Source organism: Crocuta crocuta, unplaced genomic scaffold (genome assembly GCF_008692635.1).
Source record: "Crocuta crocuta isolate KB4526 unplaced genomic scaffold, BGI_CrCroc_1.0 scaffold113, whole genome shotgun sequence".
Classification (NCBI taxonomy): Eukaryota; Metazoa; Chordata; class Mammalia; order Carnivora; family Hyaenidae; genus Crocuta; species Crocuta crocuta.
This window is the reverse complement of record NW_027530368.1, coordinates 12741028-12765530: the sequence shown is the minus strand read 5'-3', so window position 1 is coordinate 12765530 and position 24503 is coordinate 12741028. Positions and strand designations below refer to the sequence as shown.

The 24503-nt window shown below is 35.7% G+C and overlaps 2 protein-coding genes across 6 annotated transcripts in view; one reads left to right on the top strand and one right to left on the bottom strand.

Moving 5' to 3' along the window:
• The window catches only part of PUS10 (pseudouridine synthase 10), a 73063-nt gene extending 66649 nt beyond the window's left edge, over window positions 1-6414 (bottom strand). For 3 of the 5 annotated variants that reach the window (XM_077766466.1, XM_077766463.1, XM_077766467.1), the window contains exons 1-2: window positions 6251-6301; window positions 2210-2350 (exon numbers count right to left, since the gene is read on the bottom strand). In XM_077766466.1, the coding sequence (XP_077622592.1) occupies window positions 2210-2335 (126 nt within the window). In that variant the 5' untranslated portion in view covers window positions 2336-2350; window positions 6251-6301. Of the gene's footprint in view, window positions 1-2209; window positions 2351-6144; window positions 6228-6250; window positions 6302-6329 lie in introns of those variants that run through there. The other 2 variants (XM_077766464.1, XM_077766465.1) reach the window with 2 other exon arrangements.
• A 407-nt stretch (window positions 6415-6821) lies between these two features.
• PEX13 (peroxisomal biogenesis factor 13) lies at window positions 6822-23735 on the top strand. The gene is made up of 4 exons (XM_077766460.1): window positions 6822-6958; window positions 19003-19697; window positions 20230-20355; window positions 22965-23735. Exons 1-4 carry the CDS (start codon window positions 6867-6869, stop codon window positions 23261-23263), a joined length of 1212 nt encoding a protein of 403 aa, XP_077622586.1. The 5' UTR covers window positions 6822-6866; the 3' UTR covers window positions 23264-23735.
• The last annotated feature ends 768 nt before the right edge of the window (window positions 23736-24503 follow it).

Genomic DNA, 24503 nt, shown 5'->3' with positions numbered 1-24503 from the left:
CTAAAACCTCATTTGTACAATATTTGTTTAAAATGAATTCTGAAAACTTAGAGATTATACGTCTATTAAGTAAAAATAATTTCAAGACAAGTTACTAAACAAAGGTAAACAGATGGTGGCAGTGCTGAAATTTGGCACCATAATTACAAAAACCATATATGCATTAACTGAAAGAAGCCTTCTACTACATTCTGGTTTGCCTAATTTCTGTCACCCTTTATAGTAGAATGTTAAAAGTTGCATTCCCCATTGTTTCTCGGCCTTTTGGCTAAGATCAAGTATAAAAGTTGCATTCCTTTGGAACTGTTCTCATATTTCAGACATTCCATTCATCTAAAATCTCAGAGGACTTTTTTTGTTTTGCCTAAATTAGACAGATTTTATTACTCAGTTTTTGAATAAATATACTTTTTGAAATTCACTCAGATTACAATTTACTGACTCTAAAGCATAAAAAAATCTTTCACTAAAACAAATCTAATTCATTTTATTAAGACATTAGCTCTCCTATTTTATCTTTAACAGAAATATTCATATATACATACACATATAGGTATACTGTGACCCAGACAAATATGTTTTATTAGCTAAGTTCTAGAATGTCATATAACATAGTATATGTGTATGTGTACATAAATAGTAATATGACTAGAAAAGATCAAAACTTAAGTACGTTTACCAAAAAAACATTCTTCAAATATTTTCATATTTACATAATGATACAAATAAACACTAAGTTTCTTTATAAAAGATATTTTTTAAATATCTTACAACAAATGCATAGAATGATAAAATAATGTCTGAAAACTGTGTAAGGAGAGTTATACAAAACCAGTCTTATTATTTTATAGTCATAGTGTGTATAAATGAATATACACATATATATTAATCATCATAGCATAGGTACCATTTTCAAAGTGTTTTCACATACTTTATTAGATATTGTCCCTTAAAATCCTGTGAGGTGGATGTTATCATCATTCCCATTTAGAGAGGAGAAAATTGAAGCTGGAACTGGGATTCAAATCCATGTCTTCTAGCTCCAAATTCTAGGCTTTGGATTCAGACAGATAGTTCATATCCTAGCTTGCTCACTTAATAGCTGTGTAAATTGGGCAGGTTGTTTAACCTCTCTGTGCCTCAGTTTCTTCATCTGAAAATAGAGACAATCATAGTATGTACTTACCTAATAGGTTATTATTAAGATTAAATGAGAGCTTGACATATAATAATGTTATATGAACACTGGATATAATTATTATTTCCAAAATAATAGAAACAACTAATACATAGGGAAAATGACTGATATTTCTAACTCTTAAGCAATTTTTAAAAACTGTAAAATGGGGTGCCTGGTCGGTCTGACTTCAGCTCGGGGCATGATCTCCCAGTTTATGAGTTCGAGCCCTATATCAGGCTCTATGTTGTCAGCATAGAGCCTGTTTCAGATCCTCTGTCTGCCCTCTCTCATCCCCTTCCCCACTCTCTCTCTCTTTCTCAAAAATAAAAAAATAAAAAATCATAAGAAACTGAGTGTTTCTTCTGAGTATGCATATATACGGTTTATATAGGTATATTTTCACATATATAATTATTGTCTCTAAAAAGAACATCACTATTAGAATCAAGTGTATTTCACAAAATGTTACATATTTTATGTGAAAGTATTGCTAAAAGTTAAATCTCTGTGTATATTACTATAAATGTCAAAGATCTCTGTATATTATTTTTGTTGTTATTAATAGCACTAGATAATGATGATGATAAGCATTTACTTCTGGAGGATTATAAACACCTATTTCTAAGTACAAATGGTAATACAGAAAACAGAAGAAGAAAAAAAATGCAGCCAAATCCATACTTAGTAGCAGATCTCAGGACTGTCATCCTCCTCCTGTCACATATCGCTAATGTCTGATTAGAAGTACTATTTTTTGGTATCTAATTTTTAGAAGTATATACAAACATTACACACATCAGGATGTGCTCCACAAAGATCCCACTACATTAAGTGTTAGATATAATCACTTAAGAAGGAATTTACACTTTTATGGTACTAGTGGAAATTCCATAATTACCATTATCAGTAATTATTGTATTATAGTTTTTTTTTAATTTAATGAAGAGCAATGGATAGATGCTTGCCCTCAAATGTGCAGTTAACCATTTTAGAATAGAGAAACTTTCTTCAGAAACAAATTGAAAGTACCTTGTAGGGAAGTTTGTAAGGTGCATGAAAATCCACACCACAGAATCTGAAGATACATCTGGGACAGGTACCAGTACTGAGCAACAACTGGGCCACATGCTTATTTTCCTCAGTCAGTGGAAACATTGTGAATAATTATAACTAGAAAGAAAGAAAAAGTAATGAATACATTTTGTGTTTTACTTTCACAGACAAATATGTCATCACCTCCAGGGATAAAAACTAGCTTTAATTTGAAAACACTATTTCATACTCTCCAATAATATACCTCTCATTTTATGCATATTTAAACATAAACTTGAAGGACATTTATTAGATGGATCAGGTAAAAGTTTCTAATTATCAAGGAATTTAGCTTACAGCATCCTGGATTATTGATAAAGTATGTCAATATAACTAAGTCGATCAAAAGAAAAATAATCTAGAATGGTTGTCTCTGAGGAGGGTAATAAAAACAAAGAATACAGGAGTGAAATTTTGTTATTTTATATCATTCAGATATTTATACTACTCAACTGTTTGAGAACACATAGTAAATTCAATAAACATTTCCTATTAGAAATTAAAAATGAGTTTGCTAGGAAAAAATAATCAAAGCAGTCTATATAATATTTTACTACCCTTACTGATAGTTAAGCAGTCAAGTATTTAAAACAAAACTGATCAGTAGATCTAAAAACATCAATTATAGTCTGATGGAATAACTAAATGACAACCAATTATTGGCAAAATGAGAAAAATCTGCTCCTTTGACGCACAAGTAAAACCTCCCCCCACCAAAAAAAAAAAACCCTCAAATTACATGCAAAATAATTTAGAGTAACTATTATCTAAAACAAGTTGCTAGTTTTTGCAATGTGAATTAATTCCCTTAGAAACAAATACTTGAGAATGGGGTAAAATCCAATATAAAACTCTCTTATTGCCAAGGAGTGGTACTAAAATTGAATTACATAATCATTCTGTTTTTCAAATATATTCTGATTATTATATCCTCATATTTTAAAATGAGGAACCAGCAATATTTTATAAAACAATAATTGCATGGCAGTATTGTGGTATGGTATAAATATGGTCATGCATATAAAATACAGTGACATCTTTTTAGGAGAGCCTGGGTGGCTCTCAGCTAAGCATCTAGCTTCAGCTCAGGTTATCTCATGGTTTGGTTCGTGGTTGGCTTGTGGTTCCCCCTGTGCTGACAACTCAGAGCCTGAAGCCTGCTTCCCATTCAGTGTCTCCCTCTCACTCTGCCCCTCCCCCCCCACATGCTGTCTCCATCTCTCTCTCAAAAATAAAACATTTCAGAAAAACAGTGGCACTTTTTAATTCGTGCAGTTTTATGATTCAAATGAACTTGCTTCAAATTTGTGGAAGGGTAAGCTCTTACCAACTCCTTACTCTGAAGATGTAATTCTTAAAATTAGCTTGTTTTCCAACGCTTTAAAACCCACTACTTACTTGCAAGTTTTAAACGTTTATGAACACCTTATCAAAAGTATATCCTTTACACAAATAATGAGGAAGGCAGGTATAGTGTATACCTATACAGAACCTTCACCATAAAAATCAGTTCAGCAGCCAGGACTAGAAAAAACAAACTCCCTCTGGGGCGCCTGGGTGGCTTAGTCGGTTAAGCGTCCGACTTTCGCTTAGGTCATGATCTCACGGTTCGTGGGTTCGAGCCCCGCGTTGGGCTCTGTGCTGACTGCCAGCCTGGAGCCTGTTTCAGTCTGTGACTCCCTCTCTCTCTGACCCTCCCCTGCTCACGCTGTCTCTCTCTCTCTCTCCTAGAAATAAATAAAACATTAAAAAAAATTAAAAAAAAAAACAGACTCCCTCTGGCTGAGTTCTAATTCAGGTAAATACAGTATGGGAGCCGATAGACAGGAAAAGAAGAAACTCAAACATGCCTGGATACACCAGTGAGAACTTTGTGACACTGGGATTGAAGCTCTGATTTAAGGTTGCCTAAGTACATTTGGGCTCAAGGACATTTTCATAAAATGACAGAATATATGGAGAACATTTTGTACTTAGAGAAGCTCTGGGTGGTCATCAAGATATACAAGTAATATGAATTCCTTCTGCCAGTCCATCTAATCTGCTAGTTTGATGCTGAGAAGGGGTTGGCATTCATTGAGGGACTGATTATCAGTACAGTATATCCCTGATTGCAGTCTCCTCCCAGAGAAACAATTCTTGTCTCTATCTTTCCTTCTCCTTTCCATTAGTTAAGGCCAAAGATTTCATTTAGATCAGAATTAATCTTTAAGAAACAAACCCTCCTCTCTGATAAGTGAATGAGTAAGTTCTTTAAAAGGACATTTTGTATCAAAGATTTCCCTAGGGACTTAAGTTAAATATTTTTATTAAACAAATGCTTTCTAGGGGCACTGGGGGGTGGTGGTGGGGGGCTCATTCCATTAAGCATCTGACTCTTGATTTCTGCCCAGGTCATTCATGATCTCCATTTGTGGATCGAGTCCCATGTGGGGCTCCTTGCTGACAGTAAGGAGCCTGCCTGGGATTGGCTCTTTCTCTCTCTCTCTTTTTCTCTCTCAAAATAAATAAACTTTAAAAAAAAAAAAATGGATGCATGCTAAGGATAAGATCATTCCATTTGCAACAACATGGACAGACCTAAGAGATTATTATGCTAAGTGAAATAAGTCAGACTGAGAAAGATAAATACCATACGATATCACCTATAAGTGAAATTTTAAAAAAAAATTTAAACAAAAACAAAATGAAAAAAGTAAGAATCTATGTAAATACAAAGAACAAACTGATGGTTGCCAGAGGGAAGGGTAGAAAGAAATACAGGCTTCCAGTTATGAAATAAGTCACGGGAATAAAAGGCAATGGTATTGTTAATTGGTTGTAGGATGACAGATGGTAGCTACACTTGTGAGCAGGGAATATCAATATAGAGAAGTTGAATCAAGATGTTTTACACCAGAAACTAACGTAACATTGTGTGTCAAGTACACTAAAGTAAAAATAACTTTTATGAGAAAAAAAAAGGATGCTTTCTTTCCTTTGGCTCAAAGACTAATGTTTATTACTCCATTAAGCACACTTAAAGGCAGCATGCAAAGTCAATAAACGACACATTACAGTCTCTTGGCGCTGAGAAGTTCCCAAACCGGCTGGGAATTAGGAAACCTCAAAGAGAAAACAAAACCCTCTCTTCAGCGTTTATGCGTTAGTCATGGAGCGGTCTTCCAAACCTGTCAATATTATTTTCATTTAGCAACAATCTAGCGACTTCTCAAGCATGTTAACACTAAAAGGAGGAAATTCATTGCCTTAAATTTGGGTGTTTCATTTTGAGGTACAGCACTTAAAGTATTTCATAAGATATCAAAAATAAGTTATTCCATTTGTTTATTATCTTTGTGAGCAAGCCCTGAGAAATGCATCCCATACTGTAAGGTTTTCATTGTTGGTTGCCTTTGTTAAGATTTTTGCTTTTCGTTTAAGTGCTTCTTTTACAGAAAGAATTGGAACAAGTATCGCAACATAGCCTCCTCCCACGTGTTAGTGTCCCTACCGGGTTCGAGTCCCTTCTCCACAAACCAATGATACCTGGAGGGGACGATGGACTTTATTTTCAACTCTTGGACGATAACTGGAACCATTCGTAGCAAACAGAGAAGAAGCAGGGGCAAGAGAAAAAAAAACACCAAAATGGCCAGATTGAGTCTCACATCCCATCATCTTTTAACACTCATTTCCATAGAGGAATGTGTCATTCGTCTCGTGGGAGTGGGGAGGAGTGGATTTTCAGATCTTCATTCCGCTAAAGTTACACTCAGCTGTAGAATCTACTCTAGACTCCTGGAAATTCATCCAAGATCTAATCCCGAGTCTCTCCTTTGGCCAAGCATGCCCTTACCCCTTCAGTCAGGTCCAAGAAACTTCCCACTCACCCCTCCTTGATAACAAGGCCGCTCCGGCAGAAAGGAACGACCCCATTCATCCAAACCTCTCCAGCACCCAGACCGCACTCCCACCCCTCGGACCTTACAGCCTCACCTTCTCCCGCGACGCCGGAGCCTGAGGTTTAACCCCTTCCGGCCCCCAGAGGGAACGGGGAAGACTAAAGACAACGCACCTACTGCGTGTAGCAATTCTGTTCCCCGAGGAAACGAGAGCTTTAGAACGAAAGTACCAGGCCCTCTCGCAGGGCTTGAATAAACTCTCTCCCCTTATTGTTTGCGAGGAAACCAGAAAAATTGCCGGGTGCGCCGCCACATCCCCTCACCCTACCCCCACCCCTGCTGGGGTAGGAGTCTGTGGGACCAAACACCCCGCCAGCGCCGGACTAGTCCCAGAAAAGCCTCCGTGGACTCCGACGTCTAGGAAGTTCTAGTCGCTGTCAGAAATATCGATGAGCCCTTAGCCTCAGGTTTAGAATGGACATTCTTACTAAAGCAAATAAAAATAGACTGTTTCCCACCCCCGTGGATTAGCGGCATCCTCCTATCCTCAGGCCCCAGCTAGCAAAGCACTACAAGCGACATCCTGACTGCAGGTGTGGGCGGGGTGGAGGGCTCGGTGTTCTGCCCGTTGCGCCTGGCGCGCGAGGTGCTAGTGTACCCGGGCCTGGAGCGTCCCGGCGCGGACCGGGAGTCGAGCGGAGGCGGAGGAGATGGCTTCCCAGCCGCCGCCTCCCCCGAAGCCCTGGGAGACCCGCCGAATTCCGGGGGCCGGGCCAGGACCAGGACCCGGCCCCACTTTCCAGTGAGTGTGGGATTCTTCAGGCCGCGGGTGTGGTGGGCTGGAGCAGGAACTTGGCAGGAGACGGTTGAGGCCGTTGTTGGGCTGAGATGTCCCCTCCCCCAAACCAGACTCCTACGCTGAGGATATCAAGGTGGGGATGGGCTGCCTATGTGGTGAATTTAGATGTCAAACAGCTGACTTGACGGCGTTTGGTAGAGATACTCTTCAGGGATCCTCTGGGCGCCTCACTGGGTCCCGCTGCTTGGAAGCAAGGGGACGGCTTCTTGCCCCTTCCTGTCAGCGGGACGCCCTGACAAAACTGCTAGACCCCCTTTAAAGCGTTAGACTTTCGGTCTTCCGCAGATGAGAGTGGCTGGCACTTGCCCAGCCCCGGCTCCATAGGGAACAAAGTCTCTTCACAGCTCTCAACAACCTCTCGAGAAGTTGGTGAAAGCCCAAAAGGTCGCTTTTACGCAACTGGAACCCGAGCCTATAAACTTTGCGTTGTTTTCTAGCATAACTCAGCAACGTTTTGGATAAATGTTTGGAGAAGCAACTTTCAAGCGGAGTTCTAAATCCAAGGCCTATCGATGGCTTTTGTGTGCAAAATAGTGTGTCATTTTTCTAAGGCCTGTGTGTTTTGTATTTGTTTTTAATCAGTGTTAAATGGATAAAGGGTTAAAATAGAATGGAAGAAGACTTTCACAACTTTGTTTCGTGTTGGGTGGATCGTTAATTTAGGTGATGACATTCGAATGTCATCACCTATCATATAGTAGGTTTGCCTAGCACGTAAAAATCCCCAGTATACTGAGATGTATTTCTGTGTTCTAAAATCTTGTACTCCTTGGGGCGCCTGGGTGGCTCAGTTGGTTAAGCGTCCGACTTTGGCCCAGCTCATGAGCTCAGGGTTCGTGGGTTCGAGTCTCGCGTCGGGCTCTGTGCTGACAGCTAGCTCAGAGCCTGGAGCCTGTTTCAGATTCTGTATCTCCCTCTCTCTGACCCTCCCCTGCTCATGCTCGCGCTCTCTCGCTCTCTCTCTCTCTTTCTCTCTCTCTCTCTCTCAGAAATAAAAAAAAAAAATCTCGTAATCCTTAAGCGTTATGATGCGTGAACATATTAGCCACTTAATTTAATAATGATAGATACGTAACAAGTAATAAGCCTTAATTATACTGTTAAGCCGGGACGACACTTTTCTGTTACCTTTTTAATGAGTGATTTGACTTTTAAAAGAAGTGTGGACAGCTATCTGGAAGACAGAGATTTTATACTTGGCATCTTGTTTATGTAAAATTAACCATTTTTTTCATTGTGAATTTTAAACGCGTAGAGACCAGTAGAGAGTAAGATAATGAATGCTTGTGTATTTACTCCTAGCTTTAAGAAATGTTAACATTTTTCCAGATTTGCCCCAGATTTTTTCATACTTTAAAAAAATATTATAAAAGTGGTTAAGCCTCCCATTCTTATTTCCTGTTGTAACTACTGTCCCTATTTGATGTTTAGTGTACCAAATCCTGTTTTTATACTTTGAAACTTTGGTACCTAGGTTTGTGTGCTATATGTATGTGTGTACAGTGTTCAGTATGTTTTTAAACTTTAAATATCTTCAAACTGTATCATTTTACAAAATGTTTTCCCCTTAGATATTATTGATTTTGAGATTTATCTTGTTCATACATATAGCTGTAGTCCATTTTAATTGCCATAGGATATTCTGTTATATAAAAACAAACTATTCTGTTGTGTTAAAGTATTAGTTATGTATTAAGAACTGCTGCAGTGACCATTCTTGTGCCTTTCTCCTTGTCCACATTTCCAAGAGGCTTTCTAATGATGTTAGTGGGAATAGAATTGCTTGGTAGAGGGTATGCTTATCTTTATGTATTAACTATTGCCAAGTTGCTCCCCAAAGTGGTTTTATACCAGTTTTTACATTTTCAGTAGCAGGGTATTCTGTTTCTATGTCCTTTCTCACATTTGATGATGTTATTTTTTGGTTGTGTATTTGTCAAATCTAATGGATGTGAAATATTTTCATCTTTAATTTGGTATTTCTGTGATAAAATTGTCCTTTTGAAAGTTAATTAGCTATTTGAGATTTTTCTGTTGATATCTTTGGCTCACTTTTTAATTGGCTGTATGTTTGCTTCTTAACTTGTTAAGACTCCTTGATTCATACTAATTCTGTTTGTTTTTAATGTCTTTCAGGCTGTGGCTTGTCCTTTTGCTTTATTTATGTTGTGTTCATTTTTGTTGTACGAATACTTTTTAATTTCAGTATAGCCAAAATTTTCATATTTTATTCATGTTTTTTGTATCTTGATTAAGAAACCCTTTCTGTCTCAGATCAAGAAAATTTATCTCTATTTTCTTTACTTTAATTTTTTAAGTTGACTTATTTTGAGAGGGAGAGAGACTGAGACAGAGAATCCCACGCAGACTCCACGCTGTCAACACAGAGCCCTGGGGGAGAGCATATAGAGGGGAAGGGGGGGGCATGGATCTCACATCACAAGATCATGACATGAGCTAAAATCAAGAGCCTGACCCTTAACTGATTGAGCCACCCAGGCACCCCTCTAAATGTTGTTTTTAAATATCCTGCATTTCACATTCATGTCTTTAATCCACCTGAAACTGTGTTGTACAAAATCAATGTGAAATAGAGAATCTAGTTTTTTTCCATGTGTATAACTGTCCTGGTACCATTAATTTATATATTCCATGCTAGTTTATAATGTCATCTGCATCACATTAAGTTTTCCTAAATGTGTGGTTTTGTTTGGGGAACTTTCTGATACATTCTATTAGTCTTTCTAATGTTAGCACCACACTTTTTAATCACCTTTGATATCTGGTCTGTCAGTAACCTCCACACATTGCTGTTCTTCAAAATCGACTTTGTTACATTTAGCCTTTGTAAAAAGACTTACTGTGATTTTTATTGAAACGTTATATATTTTATGAGAATTTGGACCTTTTTGCCTTAAATAATGTTTTGTGACTGTCTCCATGAAGTACTTTTCCAACTTTTATATCCAGCAAAATTCAGACTTTTAATTTGTTCTGATGGTTCGGTTGAAATCCTCTTGCGTTCCATGTTGACAGTCCTGTCATTTACAAATAAGCCAGCATAGATAACCAACAATCTTCTATTGCTCTTGACTTTCACTGGAATGCTTCTCTCTATGAAGTATGATGTTTGCTTTCTGGTTTTGATAGTTCTCCTTTTGAACTTCCATCTCCTTGCTCAGATTTTTATTTTAAAGGAGTATTACAGTTTATCAATGACTTTTATGCATTTATTGAGATAATTGTATGTATTTTTTTCTTTGAAATGTGGTTTATTTACATCAATTAACTTTTTAATGTTGAATATCCTCAAATTTCTGGACGAACTGCTTAATTGTGACTATTTGTAAAATACAATGCTGAATTCTGTTAGAATATTTTAAGATCTTTGCATATATATTTCTAGGTGAAATTAGCCTGTAATTTTCTTTCTTTGTACTATCCTTTTTTGGCTTTTTATCCAGGTTGCATAAGTACAGAAATTTTTCTATTGAGTCTTATTCTTTTATAGGTATTTTTTCCTTAGTAGCCTTTAAGATTTTATCTGATACCTTGGTCCTCTGCAACTTTATTGTGCTCCGTTCAGGTATGAATATACAAACATGTATATTTTTTCCTCCTGTTCAGTATCTACAGTGTTCCTGCTCACTCATAATGTTCACTGTAAGGATTTAATCTTTTAATTCAGTAAGATTTTCACTAATTATATCTGTTGTTCAAGCAGTATTCTTTCCCATCTCTTCTTCTGGGGGACTTCTGTTAAACATTGTATCAGGAATAGTTTCCACTGCAAGTAACAATATCTGACTTTCTGAGCTTTGGACTATAAACACATTTCTTGTTTCCTTAACAAAAAGTCTAGAGATCCCCTAATTCAACATTGTCATTAGGGACCTACGTTTTTCCTGGCTCCCTTTTTAACATTTTTTTTCTGTAAGCTTTCTGAGAGTTTGGGCCATTTCTGTATTAGTATTTCTTTGAAAGGAATCTCTTTTTTTCTCCCGTGCTTTAAAGATTTTTCTCTTTGCTTTTGGTTTGGGGCCATTATGGTTTGTTTGGCCTCAGTGTAAACAGTTTTGTTTGTGTTATTTTCGGTGGGATTCATAGAGATAGTTGAATCTGACTTGATGTTTTTGATTAATTTCAGAAAAGTCTCATCCATCATCTCGTCAAATACTGCTTCTGCCCATCATTTTTTCACCCCTTTGTCTCCAACAGCATATATGCTCTGTATTTCACTGTACAGCCCCATACCTTATCCTCCTTTCTGTATATATCTTTTTGTTACTCATATTTCATTCTGGGTATTTTCTTCAAAATTCTCTCCTAGTTCACTGATGTTTTTCTTTCAAAATGTCTCATCTGGCATTAAACTAGTCATTAAGTTCATAGTTTCAGTTATTTTAATTTTTGGTTTTAGAATTTCTATTTGGCCTTGTTTATACTTTCTATTCCCTGCTGAAAAATCTCAATCTTGTCTTTTTTCCTTGAATATTTTGGTCTTAATTGTTTTAACTCTCCACCTAGTAACTCCATTATCTGTACACTTATAGATCTCTTTGATTTATCTAATGTTCTATTTTTTTTTAACATGTAGTTTAGTCTTCATATAGGCACAATTATTTTTTAATGAGAACTGGACATTGTATGTAAATAATTTAAGGCAATTTGAGGCCTAGGTTGCTATCTTCCTCTTGAGAGTTTGACTTTTGACAGGCATCTTATGCCACTAGCAGTCTAGGATCAGTTGAATTCAATCAAGAATTGAACCAATTTGAAGCTGTGGTTTTAGTGCCTACAAGGGCTAGCCTATTTCCTATATACCATTTCACCCTTATTCCTACCATGTGGCCCTTTAAGGTCCCAGTCTGAAGTGTGGGGTTTTACAGTGGCCCTCCTCCTTAGCGGTTCTGAGTTCTGGTTTTTGTTTTCTTAGTACATGGTATCTATTGAAAGCTCTGCTCAGCTTCTCGTCCTGTCAGCCATGTATTCCAAAACTGACCATTGTCCCTTGAAAAACATCTCAAAATGAACTCTGAGTTTTCTCTTTCTCCTGGATATTGACTTCATAATTCCTCAGTGCCTTGTTCTCTCATGTCTTATACAGATACTGTTGTATGTTTTTACCTTTTCTAGTTTTTTTTTATGGGAGGATTAGTCTACAAGTAATTTTCTTCTTGCCTCATAGTTTCAAGATAATCCCTGTGGCTGTGAGCTTCCATCATCTCTAAGATTTGTAATGGAGGGATTTTTTTTTTCATATTTACATGTCTTAATTTCATTTCAATTTTTATTTCACAGAAATTATTGCTTCATTTATGTCTCTTCTACATTTTTGCAATCCTTGTTGAGCTGTTATATAAAACTTATTTTTCCTTGAATGAATTTTCATCTTAATTGTTGATTTTTGTAAGTGGTTTCTTAGTGTTTTGTTTTTCTTCTTGTGTATGACATTTTTGATATGTTTGTTTTGAATAGGCATTTTTGAGCTGTGTTTCCTCTTCTTTCCCTTCTACATTTATCTCTCTCTGTCTAGATTCTACATTTGTCTCTCCCTGCTCCGTTAGCATGCATCCTCCCATGTAAGAATCAGGTTTAAAAATGGTGGCTTAGATTAAGGATATCAAAGATTAACTCACTGTGTCAGTAGTTAATGTCTTTCATTTCCTGGGCTTGAGGACTTGTCAGAGTCCTACCCTTCTTAGTTCTGTAACTTTCTAAAAATCTTAGTGTTGTCAGCAAGTTTCATAATCTCTTTTTAGAAGCCAAAGTGGTGCATCCCAGCGCACAGCTTCAAGCAATGAATTAACTCCATTAGAATGGAGCACTTAGTTCTTGTTACTTCCTAGAAGTCTAAGTCTTGGTTGTCACTGCCTGATTTCAGACCCAGAATTGAGTAGGCCTGTAGCTTCACCCCTCCAATCATTTTGCATTTCTGTTTCATTTCTGTTCTGTAAATCTAGATATGCTTATTTTTTCTCTTTATCTATTATTGCTCCTGCTTTAGAGCAGAGCTACTTTATGAAAACCAGGAAATACTACATTGTTAGTCAGCTGGCCCTTTTTAAAGTTTGGTTTTACTTTTTGTGATATGATATAATAAGAAGTAAACATAACCCATGAATTCTTCTTGCCAAAAATGTTAACATGATTCTAATTAAACCTTTAGATGAAATGTTTAACTGGAATTGTAGGGGGTAGAGATATATTTAAACAACATTTTGGGAGAACACAGATCCAGAATGTAAAACCTCCTAAAAGAAAACTGGCTGGACTCTTCAAAAAGCCCAGGGCATTTAAAAAAATGGGATGATTCTAATTTAGAAGAAATGAGGAGACAACCAACCAACTGCAGTGTGTGAACCTTAATTGAATTTTTGTTCAAAAAGTCCACAACAACCTAAAAGACATTTGTCCCTTATAACTCAATGATAAAAAGGCAAATACCCTAATTTTTCAAATGAGCAAAATATCTGAATAGACATTTCTCCAGAGAAGATCTAAAACTGGCAAATAAGCACATGAAAAGATACCCAACATCATTAACTGTCAGGGAAATCTAAAACAAAATCACCATGACATACCACCAGTTTGGCTATAATGAAAAAGATAAATCATAACAAGTTTTGGCAAAGATGTGGAGAAATTGGAACACTCATGCACCACTGGTAGGAATATAAAATGGCACAGTTGCTTTGGAAAACAATCTGACAAGGCTGTAGAAGGTTAAGCATAGTTACTGTATGATCCAACAACTCCATGCCTAGGTGTATATACCCAAGATATATGAGAACATGTGTCCACACAAAAACTTGTACATAAATGTTTATGACAACATTAATCATAAAAACCAAAAAGTGGAAACAACACTAAGGTCCATCAACTGATGCATGGATAAATATAGCTCAGCAGTAAACAGGAATGGAGTACTGATAAATGCTACAATATGGGTGAAACATCAAAACATTATGTTAAGTAAAAGTAGCCGGTCATAAAATATCATATATTGTATGACTCATGTATAGTAGATTCTCATTATTTGCAGATGCCATATTTGCAAATTTTCCTACTCACTAAAATTTATTGTAATCCCAAAATCAATGCTCATGGTACTTTCATGATCATTTACAGACATGAATAGCGTGGCAAAAGATCTGAGTCATCTCAGATGAGATGTGCTGAGGTTGAACAAAGCAGCACTCTGGCTTCTTGTTTTAGCTTTAAGCTTTAAACAGGTGTCCTTTTAACAATCAAATGGATGCCACATTTTTTCATATTTTTGTTGGTGATTTCGCTATTATGAAACAACCTCTAAGTATAATGCTGAAGTTCTTTGTTTCCCCCAGGAGCAATGATTCTATATTTGTTAATTCAATGTTCATAGCAACTTTATAGAGTATAACTATTGCAAATAACAAGCGTTAACTATATGTTAAATAACCAGAATAGACAAACCTATAGAGACAGAAATTAGATTAGTCATTGCCTATGATAGGGAATAGAGCAGGAAATGGGTAGTGACTGCTAATGAATATGGGATTTCTTCCTAGGTTGATGAAAATGTTTTGGAATTACATAGGTTGATAGTTGCATACCTCTGGTATCTCAATAAAACTGTTTAAAGACACTTGAGGGTAATGGATATGTGGTGAATATTAATTGGATAATGATATGGAATTATTAATTTTTAGAGATATAAAAATGGTATTGTTTTGTATGAAATATTTTTGCTTGTAGGAAATACATGCTGAGGTATTAGAAGTAATGTTACAAGTCTACAAGTTAATTTCAAATCGTTCAAAATTTTTCAAAAGACTAGACGGTGAAAGTTAATGTGGCAAAACAATAGTAGTTGTTGAATCTAGATAGAAGGAATGTGGACATTCATTGTACTTTCAACTTTTTTTTTCTGTTTGAAATTTTTCAAAATAAATTGGGTTGGGGAGACTTTTGGCACATTTAGTACAGAATATACATCTTTTGTTATTTTAAGTCTTAGGTGTGTTAGGTGGTTGTAACAGAAAGCCAGACTGAATGTGGACACTGAATGTACTTGTATATGCCAGAAATAGCATTAAAACCAGAAAAAAGTAAGAAAACTTTCTTTTTTTAATGAAGTATTTACATTTAATTCCTTATAATTTTTAAACTAACATATTCATCAAAATTTATAAAACAAAAGGATATATAAAGAAAAATAATCAGTATTAATAGTCTGTGATATATGTGTTTTAAATATTCACTAAAAAGAGACTTCAGCATCGTGTTTGTATCAGTACCTATTATAAGCTAAGTACTGTAGTAGGTGATAGAGAAACAAGGATAACTCCTCTACCTGTGAGGAGCTCACCTTGTAGAAGAGGCAGACATGGATACAAATTTAAGATACTGTACAATGATGGACAAAGAATTGTGGGAAGGACTTCTTATCAGGGCAGAATAAGGGGAAAAAAAAACCCTATTAAGGACAAATAGAAAAGCTAAGCGGAATATAAAAACATCTGCTTGAATGCATTATAGAATAAATAAGATAAAGATTTATGGAGACCAAATCCAGAGAAGGATGGAAATCCACAAAGGTGAGAGTAGATTCTCATAGAAGCTGCTGCTGATTCCAAAAGAAGCAGTTTAAATGATGGGAAGGTAGTTGAAGAGCACTTTTGACAGATTGTTGGAGCATGGTTAGAGTCTAGTACTCCTCCAAGATGAGGTGCTGATAAATTACCCATACCTTATGTTATGACCCTAAAAAGATACATCTGTCTAGATAGGAGGGTGTAAAAGCAGACATATCCTTACAGGAACATAAGCCCAGCTTCAGATCATCTCAATCCCTGAAATTAGATTAAGGACAATCATGGGTTGATAATAGCTTTAGCAGGCTAGTTTGCCTGAAGCTAACTAGAGGATAGTTCAGAAAATAGTATCCAGAATGAAATGCATCTGGAGGAAGGGAGCATCAACCAGAGTCTCAAATTCTTGCTACAGTTCTTCTTGTATGTGTCATGTGTAAGCAAAATTAAATAGCAGGACCCAGAAGGATATTAGATAATGTAAATTGAAACTAAATGAAACAACAGATGAAAAAACAGATTCAAAGGGACTCTAGAAATTGGAGTTACTGAAGAGACCTTAACTTAAATTAACAATGTTTAATGTGTTGAAGGCAATAGAAGAAAACATAAGGAATTTTGGCAGATAATTGGAAACTATCAAAAGGAAAAGGAATATGTGGAACAAAAATACAGTAACCAAAATTAAGAACTCATTGGGTATAACAACAGTTTAGACTCTGCTAGAGATAATTAGAGCGATGTTCTAAGTGTATTCTGTAGCTACCAAGACTGTGGCTGCTGTTTTTCTAACTATGAATTAGCAGCCCACAAAAAACTAATGAAATTTTGGCCAGAATGTAAAGCAACATTAATACTAACCATACTATTTAGTTCAATTGGCATTAAGAATTCATTGATTCACCTTATGGTAGAAGATCCTTATCTTGTGATGAATTGGCCCTTTTGAATAGCAGTGACCTAAAGCATAGTTTGTCTCTTCTTTGCACAAAGAGACAAAAAGGCAGGAAATCTAGAAAGGAAGGGAAGAGATTTAGAGGATTAAGCAAGGTATAATTTAAAAATAGAGAAGATGAGGGGTGCCTGGGTGACTCAGTCAGTTAAGGGTCTGATTTCAGCTCAGGTCATGATTAGACGGTTTGTGGGTTCGACCCCCATGTCAGGCTCTGTTCTGACAGTTCAGAGCCTGGAACCTGCTTCAGAGTCTGTGTCTCCCTCTCTAACCCTCCCCCACTTATGCTCTGTCTCTCTCAAAAATAATAAAAATTTAAGAAAAATAAAAATCAAGAAGATGAGGGCCATCTGGGTGGTTCAGTCGGTTAAGCATCCAACTTCAGCTCAGGTCATGATCTCACAGTTTGTGGGTTCAAGCCCCATGTCAGGCTGTGTGCTGACAGCTGAGAGCCTGGAGCCTGCTTCAGTTTCTGTGTCTCCCTCTTCTTTAATTAACATTAAAAAATTTTTTTAATAGAGAAGTTGAATAGGCCTATAATTATAAAGCAGTGCTTCTCAAAATGTTTGTGCTGATAGCTAATACCTTTATAAAATACAGTAAAAATATAGCAATGTCAGATTACTTAAACAGTCTCATACTTTTCTCATTATAGATTGGTACATATGACTCATAAATTAGCACTGGTCCACAAACCGTATTTTAAGTAGCATGATACTAAAGAAATTGAATTTGTAATTAAAATCATAATCATCTTGATAGATGTTGAGAAATCATTTGATAAAATTCAATGTTCATTGATAGTAAAAACTTAGCAAATAGAAATAGAAAACAGGACGCCTGGGTGGCTCAGTCAGTTGAGTGTCCTACTTTGGCTCAGGTCATGATCTCACGGCTCGGCTCATGAGTTTGAGCCCCGCATCGGGCTCTGTGCTAACAGCTCAGAGCTGGAAGCTCGTTTTGGATTCTGTGTCTCCCTCTCTCTCTGCCAGTCTCCCACTCATATTCTCTCTCTGTCTCTCTCTGTCTCTCTCTCTCTCTGTCTGTCTCAAAAAGAAATATTAAAAAGAAATTTTAAAGAAAAGAAAAAAATAAAAACTACTAAATTTACAATAACTCTACAGTAAACATAATAATCACTTCTATTCAAGATTATATGACATGTCCTAGGTGCAATACTTTCCTTAATAATCAAAACTGTAAGAATTGAAAAGAAATAAACCTATCATTATTCATATACAATAATGGCTGCAAATCCTTAATTGAAAATCCAAAAGAATCAAAAACAAGATTGTTGGCTATAAGGACCATATTCAAAAAAATCTATTACTTCTACATAACAGTATCAAAGTGAAATTTTAAAAGACAACATTTACAGTAGCATCAAAAAAAAAAAATCAAATATACAGGAGTAAATCTAAAGGAAACCTGCCACAAGGAAACTATAAAACATGGAAACTCAATAAAGTTATTTTTAAAAACCATTATTCAGTAAAATCTTTAAAAGATCTAATAGGGCCACCTGAGTGGCTTAGTTGGTTTAGTGTCCGACTCTTGATTTCTTGATTTTAGCTGAGGTGGTGAGATCCAGCCCCATGTCTGGGCCCCCATAGAGCCTACTTGAGTCTTTCTCCCCCTCCCTCCCCTGCATGCTCACTCTTCTCTCTCTCTCTGTCTCTCTCAAACAGACAAACAAAATGAAAACAAGAGCCTAATAAATGTGGGTTGAAACTCTAAGTATTATAAAGATGTGGTTTATCTCAAATTAACCTATACATTTATTATAATCCCAAACAATCTCAGTAGAGTTTTTTAATAAGTATTTTTTAAATCCTTATTTATTTTGAGAGAGAGAGAGCGTGCATATGCTTTTACGCACACTAGTTGGGGAGGGCCAGAGAAAGAGGGAGAATCTCAAGCAGGCTCTGTGCTACAAACCATGAGATCATGACCTGAGCTGAAACTAATAGTTAGCCATTTAACTGACTGACCACCCAGGCACCCCTTTTTGAGGGAGAGGGTGTGGAACTTCAAGCTCTGATTCTAAAATGTATATGGAAATTCAAAGGGTCAAAAAGCTAAAACACTCTTGGAGATGAAAAATGTTGCTGGATGTGTTTTATTGATTACTACTAAGACCTGTTATAAAACTATAGTGATTAAGATAGTGCCATTTAGGGACAAGGATGGACAAATACCTAGTTGTAACTAATTCTGAGAAAATAGATTGAAGATACTGCTAATAATATCAATGTAAGTAAACAAGAAAATAGCAGCGTTTCTCTTGTTCATTTTAACATTGAGATTCTAAGCATGTGGATATTAGAGACTAATCCTTATTCTTACCATATCTTCAGGAGATCTGTCATTAACACTAGGTATGTAAGAAGTGTTTAATAGTTACTTTGAATTGAATTTATTATGTACTTAAGTTACTAATTTGAATCTTTTTTTTTTTTCAGATCTGCTGATTTGGGTCCTAATTTATTGACAAGACCTGGACAACCAACACTTACCAGAGTGCCCCCACCTATTCTTCCAAGGCCATCACAGCAGACAGGAAGCAGCAGTGTGAATACTTTCAGACCTGCTTACAGTTCATTTTCTTCAGGATATGGTGCCTATGGAAATTCGTTTTATGGAAGCTATAGCCCTTATAGTTATGGATATAATGGGTTGGGCTATAATCGCCTCCGTGTAGATGATCTGCCACCTAGTAGATTTGTTCAGCAAGCTGAAGAAAGCAGCAGAGGTGCATTTCAGTCCATTGAAAGCATTGTGCATGCATTTGCCTCTGTCAGTATGATGATGGATGCTACCTTTTCAGCTGTCTATAACAGTTTCAGGGCTGTATTGGATGTAGCAAATCACTTTTCCCGATTAAAAATACATTTCACAAAGGTTTTTTCAGCTTTTGCATTAGTTAGGACTATAAGGTATCTTTACAGACGGTTACAGTGGATGATAGGTTTAAGAAGAGGCTCTGAGAATGAGGACCTATGGGCAGAAAGTGAAGGAACTGTGGCCTGCCTTGGTGCTGAGGACAGAGCAGCTAACTCAGCCAAATCTTGGCCAATATTCTTGTTCTTTGCTGTTATCCTTGGTGGTCCTTACCTCATCTGGAAACTGCTGTCTACCCATAATGATGAAGTCACAGGTAAGAGTAATAGAATAGTTTCAAAAAACACATTACAATCTCGAATTTCAAGAATAGATTTGTTAAATTGATGTTCTTTATATTCATTTGTATTTAATATTTTGATCCAGTTATATTTTCAGTTAAGAACTTGGAAACTAGGAAATCAATATATAGCAAAAACAGGCTTACTGATTTATTTATTGTTTGTTTAATATATCAGTACACATTGCCTAACTACTATTTAAAGGGTACTTGATGCTGTAGAGGATACAAAGATGCATAGGTCATAATTCCCTCATCTTTCTAAAACCTACTGGCAGGGAAGTGGATAAGATAATATACAGGTAATTATAATTTTGACCTTGAAAAAGAGAACAAAGTTCATAATAAATATCCTAGTGAATGTACTGTTGGGTTTTTCATAGTGTTAATTATAGAATTTACTTTGGAGGAGGGTGGTGCTTTTCTCTTGGCAAATAGATTTATACAGTTTACACCATAGCCAGTGAACACTAACCCTAACCTTAATTCTTAATTCCTAATTTTGTAGACAACACCAATTGGGCAAGTGGTGAGGATGACCATGTAGTTGCTAGAGCAGAATATGATTTTGCTGCTGTGTCTGAAGAAGAAATTTCTTTCCGTGCTGGTGATATGCTAAACTTAGCTCTCAAAGGTAACAAAACATGAATAAATTGGAATTACCCATGAATTTTTTGAATTTGTAAATGTAGTATTAAAAACTGCAACAAAGGGGCGCCTGGGTAGCACAGTCGGTTAAGCGTCCGACTTCGGCTCAGGTCAAATCAGATCTCATGATTTGTGGGTTTGAGCCCCGCGTCGGGCTCTGTGCTGACAACTAGCTCAGAGCCTGGAGCATGCTTTGGATTCTGTGTCTCCCTCTCTCTCTGACCCTCCCCTGCTCACGCTGTCTCTCTCTCTCTCTCAAAAATAAATAAAACATTAAAAAAATTTTTTTTAATTAAAAAAGCAGTGCTTTAAGAAAAAAAACTGCAACAAAAGATCTTGGTCATTGTTAGTTAACTCAGATGTGGTTGCTAGGAATTCTCTTTTGTGTCAGTTTAGAACTTCCAGATATGGGGATGTGGAGGAAAATGCCCAACAGGGTTGTTCCAATGGTATCTCACTGAGATAAGGAAAGATTTTGTTTATATAATCACTTTTAAACTCAAAACTTAAATTCCAAACTCTGTTAATCCCCACACAAAAACATGAGGTTAACACTACATGTAACAAATCTGACAACCGAAAGAAATTCTTGTGTTACTAAGTATCCCTGTCAGTGTTATTTGCTTGGACTGGTATTGCTTTCTTTTTTATTTGAATAGTGTTTACTTCAGAAACTTCAACATGAATATTTTAGGAATTACTGTTATGAAATATTAAAGAACTTCAGCAAGAAATTTATATACATCACAGGTTAATTTTTGGACCAGGTCACTAATAGTTTTTAATGGCTCCAGGCAAAATAGCCTTTTCCCTTAGCTTTCCTTAGTAATGATCAGAATTTCTATGGATTTGCAAAAAATTTGTGTGTGTTTGTGGGGACTCAAGTTTGCTAGGAAAAGTAACATTTGGTTAAAATCGTAAAAATACTAGTGACAATAGTAACAACTATCCTTTATAGTATAAAGCACTATACTTTATATCTTTCATTTAACTCTTATAATAATGCTGTGATGTAGATACTATTATTATCCTGAACTTGTTTTCTTATTAGAAAACTGAGACTCAGAATGACTAAATGGGATCATAAAGCTAAGATGTGAACTTAGGCTTGTCTGACTTTAGAACCTGTACTTGTAACTACTTTGACTGTTTCCATGTGATTAATGGAAGCTTGAGACTTTAATTAGTTCTAGTCATTATATAGGGGAAACAAATACCTTCAATGTTCATATAATTTGTTTATTGTATAAATAATTGAAAATTTTGGATCGAATTTGTTAAGTCTCTGCCTCATCCCTCATACACAAAACCTACATTTCTAAGTATTATATTCATATTTTTCTTCTAGTGAAAGTAGCACTTTCCTATTTGGATTACAAAAGACTGATTTCTTTTTAAGATTTATTGTTAGAGCTAGGACCAATACAAATAATTATTTAATCTAAATAAAGTATAAAGAAGATCAAGTATGATTTCTTTCGGGTACATTTATCTCATATTATTCGTCCACTAATGACACTTCTTAACACTTTAGCTTTGCTTCTTTGTTTTCCTCCATTGCCCAAAATACATTTGAGCATTTAGAACAAAATCAGTCACAGACATGGTTGATTTTAAGTGTTTTATTTTTTCTCTCTTGTAGAGTATTAAACTAAAAAATGTTATATTGTGCGTAACTTACGGTGTTGATCTAAAACTCTAACAGTTAAACTGCTTTTTAAAAGTATGAGTGATCTTTAAAATACCAAAATGCAGGGGCGCCTGGGTGGCTTAGTCGGTTGAGCGTCCGACTTTCGCTTAGGGCATGATCTCGCGGTTCGTGGGTTCGAGCCCCGCGTCGGGCTCTGTGCTGGCTGCCAGCTCAGAGCCTGGAGCCTGTTTCGGAGTCTGTGTCTCCCTCTCTCTCTGACCCACCCTTGTTCACGCTGTGTCTCTCTCTCTCTCTCCTAGAAATAAATTTTAAAAATTTAATAAAATAAAATACCAAAATGCAAAATTGAATATATTAAATAAATCTTTCCTACTTTAAGCTTAGAGTATTGCCTTACCTTTTTGTCATGTGGCTAGAGATAACTGAGGTCTTTATTTTGCCCTTCTTGGATTCAAGTTAGCATTCAGCATTTTCAGAATTATTCATCACAATCACAGAGAATGAATTTTATACTTTGGACAAAAGTTATGTAAAGAAATTTGACTCTTATATATTTTCTATACTTCCTTGTAACATATTGAGAAGGCTTGAGAAATTCATTTATTAAATTTCAGTTTAAAATATGAAAGACAGTGATGTTAGTTTTAGCTTTTGGGAGAACTGAATCTCCTTACTCTGAATGGACCAACTGATAATAAACTTCATGTTCTTCAAGGTTGAAAATACAGTAAGTATAAAATAAATTATAAATTATAAGAAAGGACCCTAGAACTGTTAAGCCTACTGATCATTTGATTCTGAATATATAAAATACATAAGCATGTAATGTAATACATGTAATATATCTGTGTAAGTATAACAGATTTTTCCTAATATTTTATTATTAATATTTTGTTGGACTCCAAAATGTGTTATAATTACAAGGCTGTCTTTTCTTCCATCAGAACAGCAACCCAAAGTGCGTGGTTGGCTTCTGGCTAGTCTTGATGGTCAAACAACAGGACTTATACCTGCTAATTATGTCAAAATTCTTGGTAAAAGAAGAGGTAGAAAAGCAGTGGAATCCAGTAAAATTTCCCAGCAGCAACAGTCTTTTACCAACACAACACAAATTAAAGGAGCCACGGCTGCTGATTCTTTGGATGAACAGGAAGCTGCCTTTGAATCTGTTTTTGTTGAAACTAATAAGGTTCCAGTTGCACCTGATTCCATTGGGAAAGGTGGAGATAAACAAGATCTTTGATACCTTTCATGTTTGCCTGCAATTGAACTATACTTTTTAAAAATTACTTCCTGCAAAGAAATTAATCTACAATCCAATGAACACAGTTGTTAATGGCTATTCTGGGTGTTTTGCTGCTAGAAATTATTAAAGTTGTACACTAGTATGTTGGTCTAGTGACCTGGTTACATATTACGAGTTCTTAGACCATGAGGATATTTGTTTCATCTAGATTTTAAGATTATGGAGACTGCTATCATTTTCATCTTATTTAAAATCCTATGTTTATTGAAAGAGTAAGATTGATGAACTATAGAATATGCTGTTTACTACAGTAGGGATCATTAATGCTTTTTAAAGATAGAGATTTGGAATTGATTTGGAATCCTCAGATACCGAGTGATAACATAGAAATATGAGAACAAGCAAAAGGCTATTAATTTTTTTTTACAACTTTAAACTGAATAATAAAAATTTTCTGATCTGTGTTATATCCAGTCTTGGGTTTGTTTTAGGCAGTAATATATTTTTACCTACTAACAATTGATACTTTTACCTTTTATTGTATTTTTAAAATTTCATCTTGAAAAGGTCTTGAAAAGGTCACTAGAAGCATGGTTCTAGAGTGATATTTAGCCCTTATAGTTTTTCCTGCTTATAGTAAAAAAGGCTGAAATTTCTCTTTCTTACAGATTATTTCCATTTCTTCTAAGGATCACAGAACGTTTTATCCCTTTACAGTATGACTAGTTTTCATCCTGGATAAATCAGAATATATAAAAGATTTACATTATTTTTCTCCAGCCAAGACTCAAATCTTCTGAATTTACATTTACAGTATAATCACTTCCAGCAGTAATGATTTAAATCTTTTCATGGATTCTCTGCCTTTCCCTTGTATAATTACTTTTTAAATTCCATATTCAGACATTGAAAACATGTCACATTAGATACACATTCTTTTAGGTTTTTACTACTGAGACTATAAATGCAATGCCATTTAGCATATGATAAAACTATATGACTTGTTTTGTGTTTAATAAATATTTTAAGTGCAGTTAAATTTCAGTACACTGAATATTTCCCCACAAAATTGGAAAATCCATACAAAATTGGAAAATCCAAATGATCATACTACAAAATAATACTTTCAGGAATACAAATGTACAAAAATACATATACAGATATTTGCTGAAAACCTGGGACTATTTGATAAAGATTTTGATTTAGTATTTTCATCCTACAGACTTTATGTTAATCA

Excerpts from the sequence above, each read along its gene's own strand:
- PEX13 (XM_077766460.1), top strand. The coding sequence starts at position 6,867 with ATGGCTTCCCAGCCGCCGCCTCCCCCGAAGCCCTGGGAGACCCGCCGA. Across the intron at positions 6,959-19,002 it reads GGACCCGGCCCCACTTTCCA|ATCTGCTGATTTGGGTCCTA; the intron begins GTGAGTGTGGGA and ends TTTTTTTTTCAG. Across the intron at positions 20,356-22,964 it reads GCTAAACTTAGCTCTCAAAG|AACAGCAACCCAAAGTGCGT; the intron begins GTAACAAAACAT and ends TTCTTCCATCAG.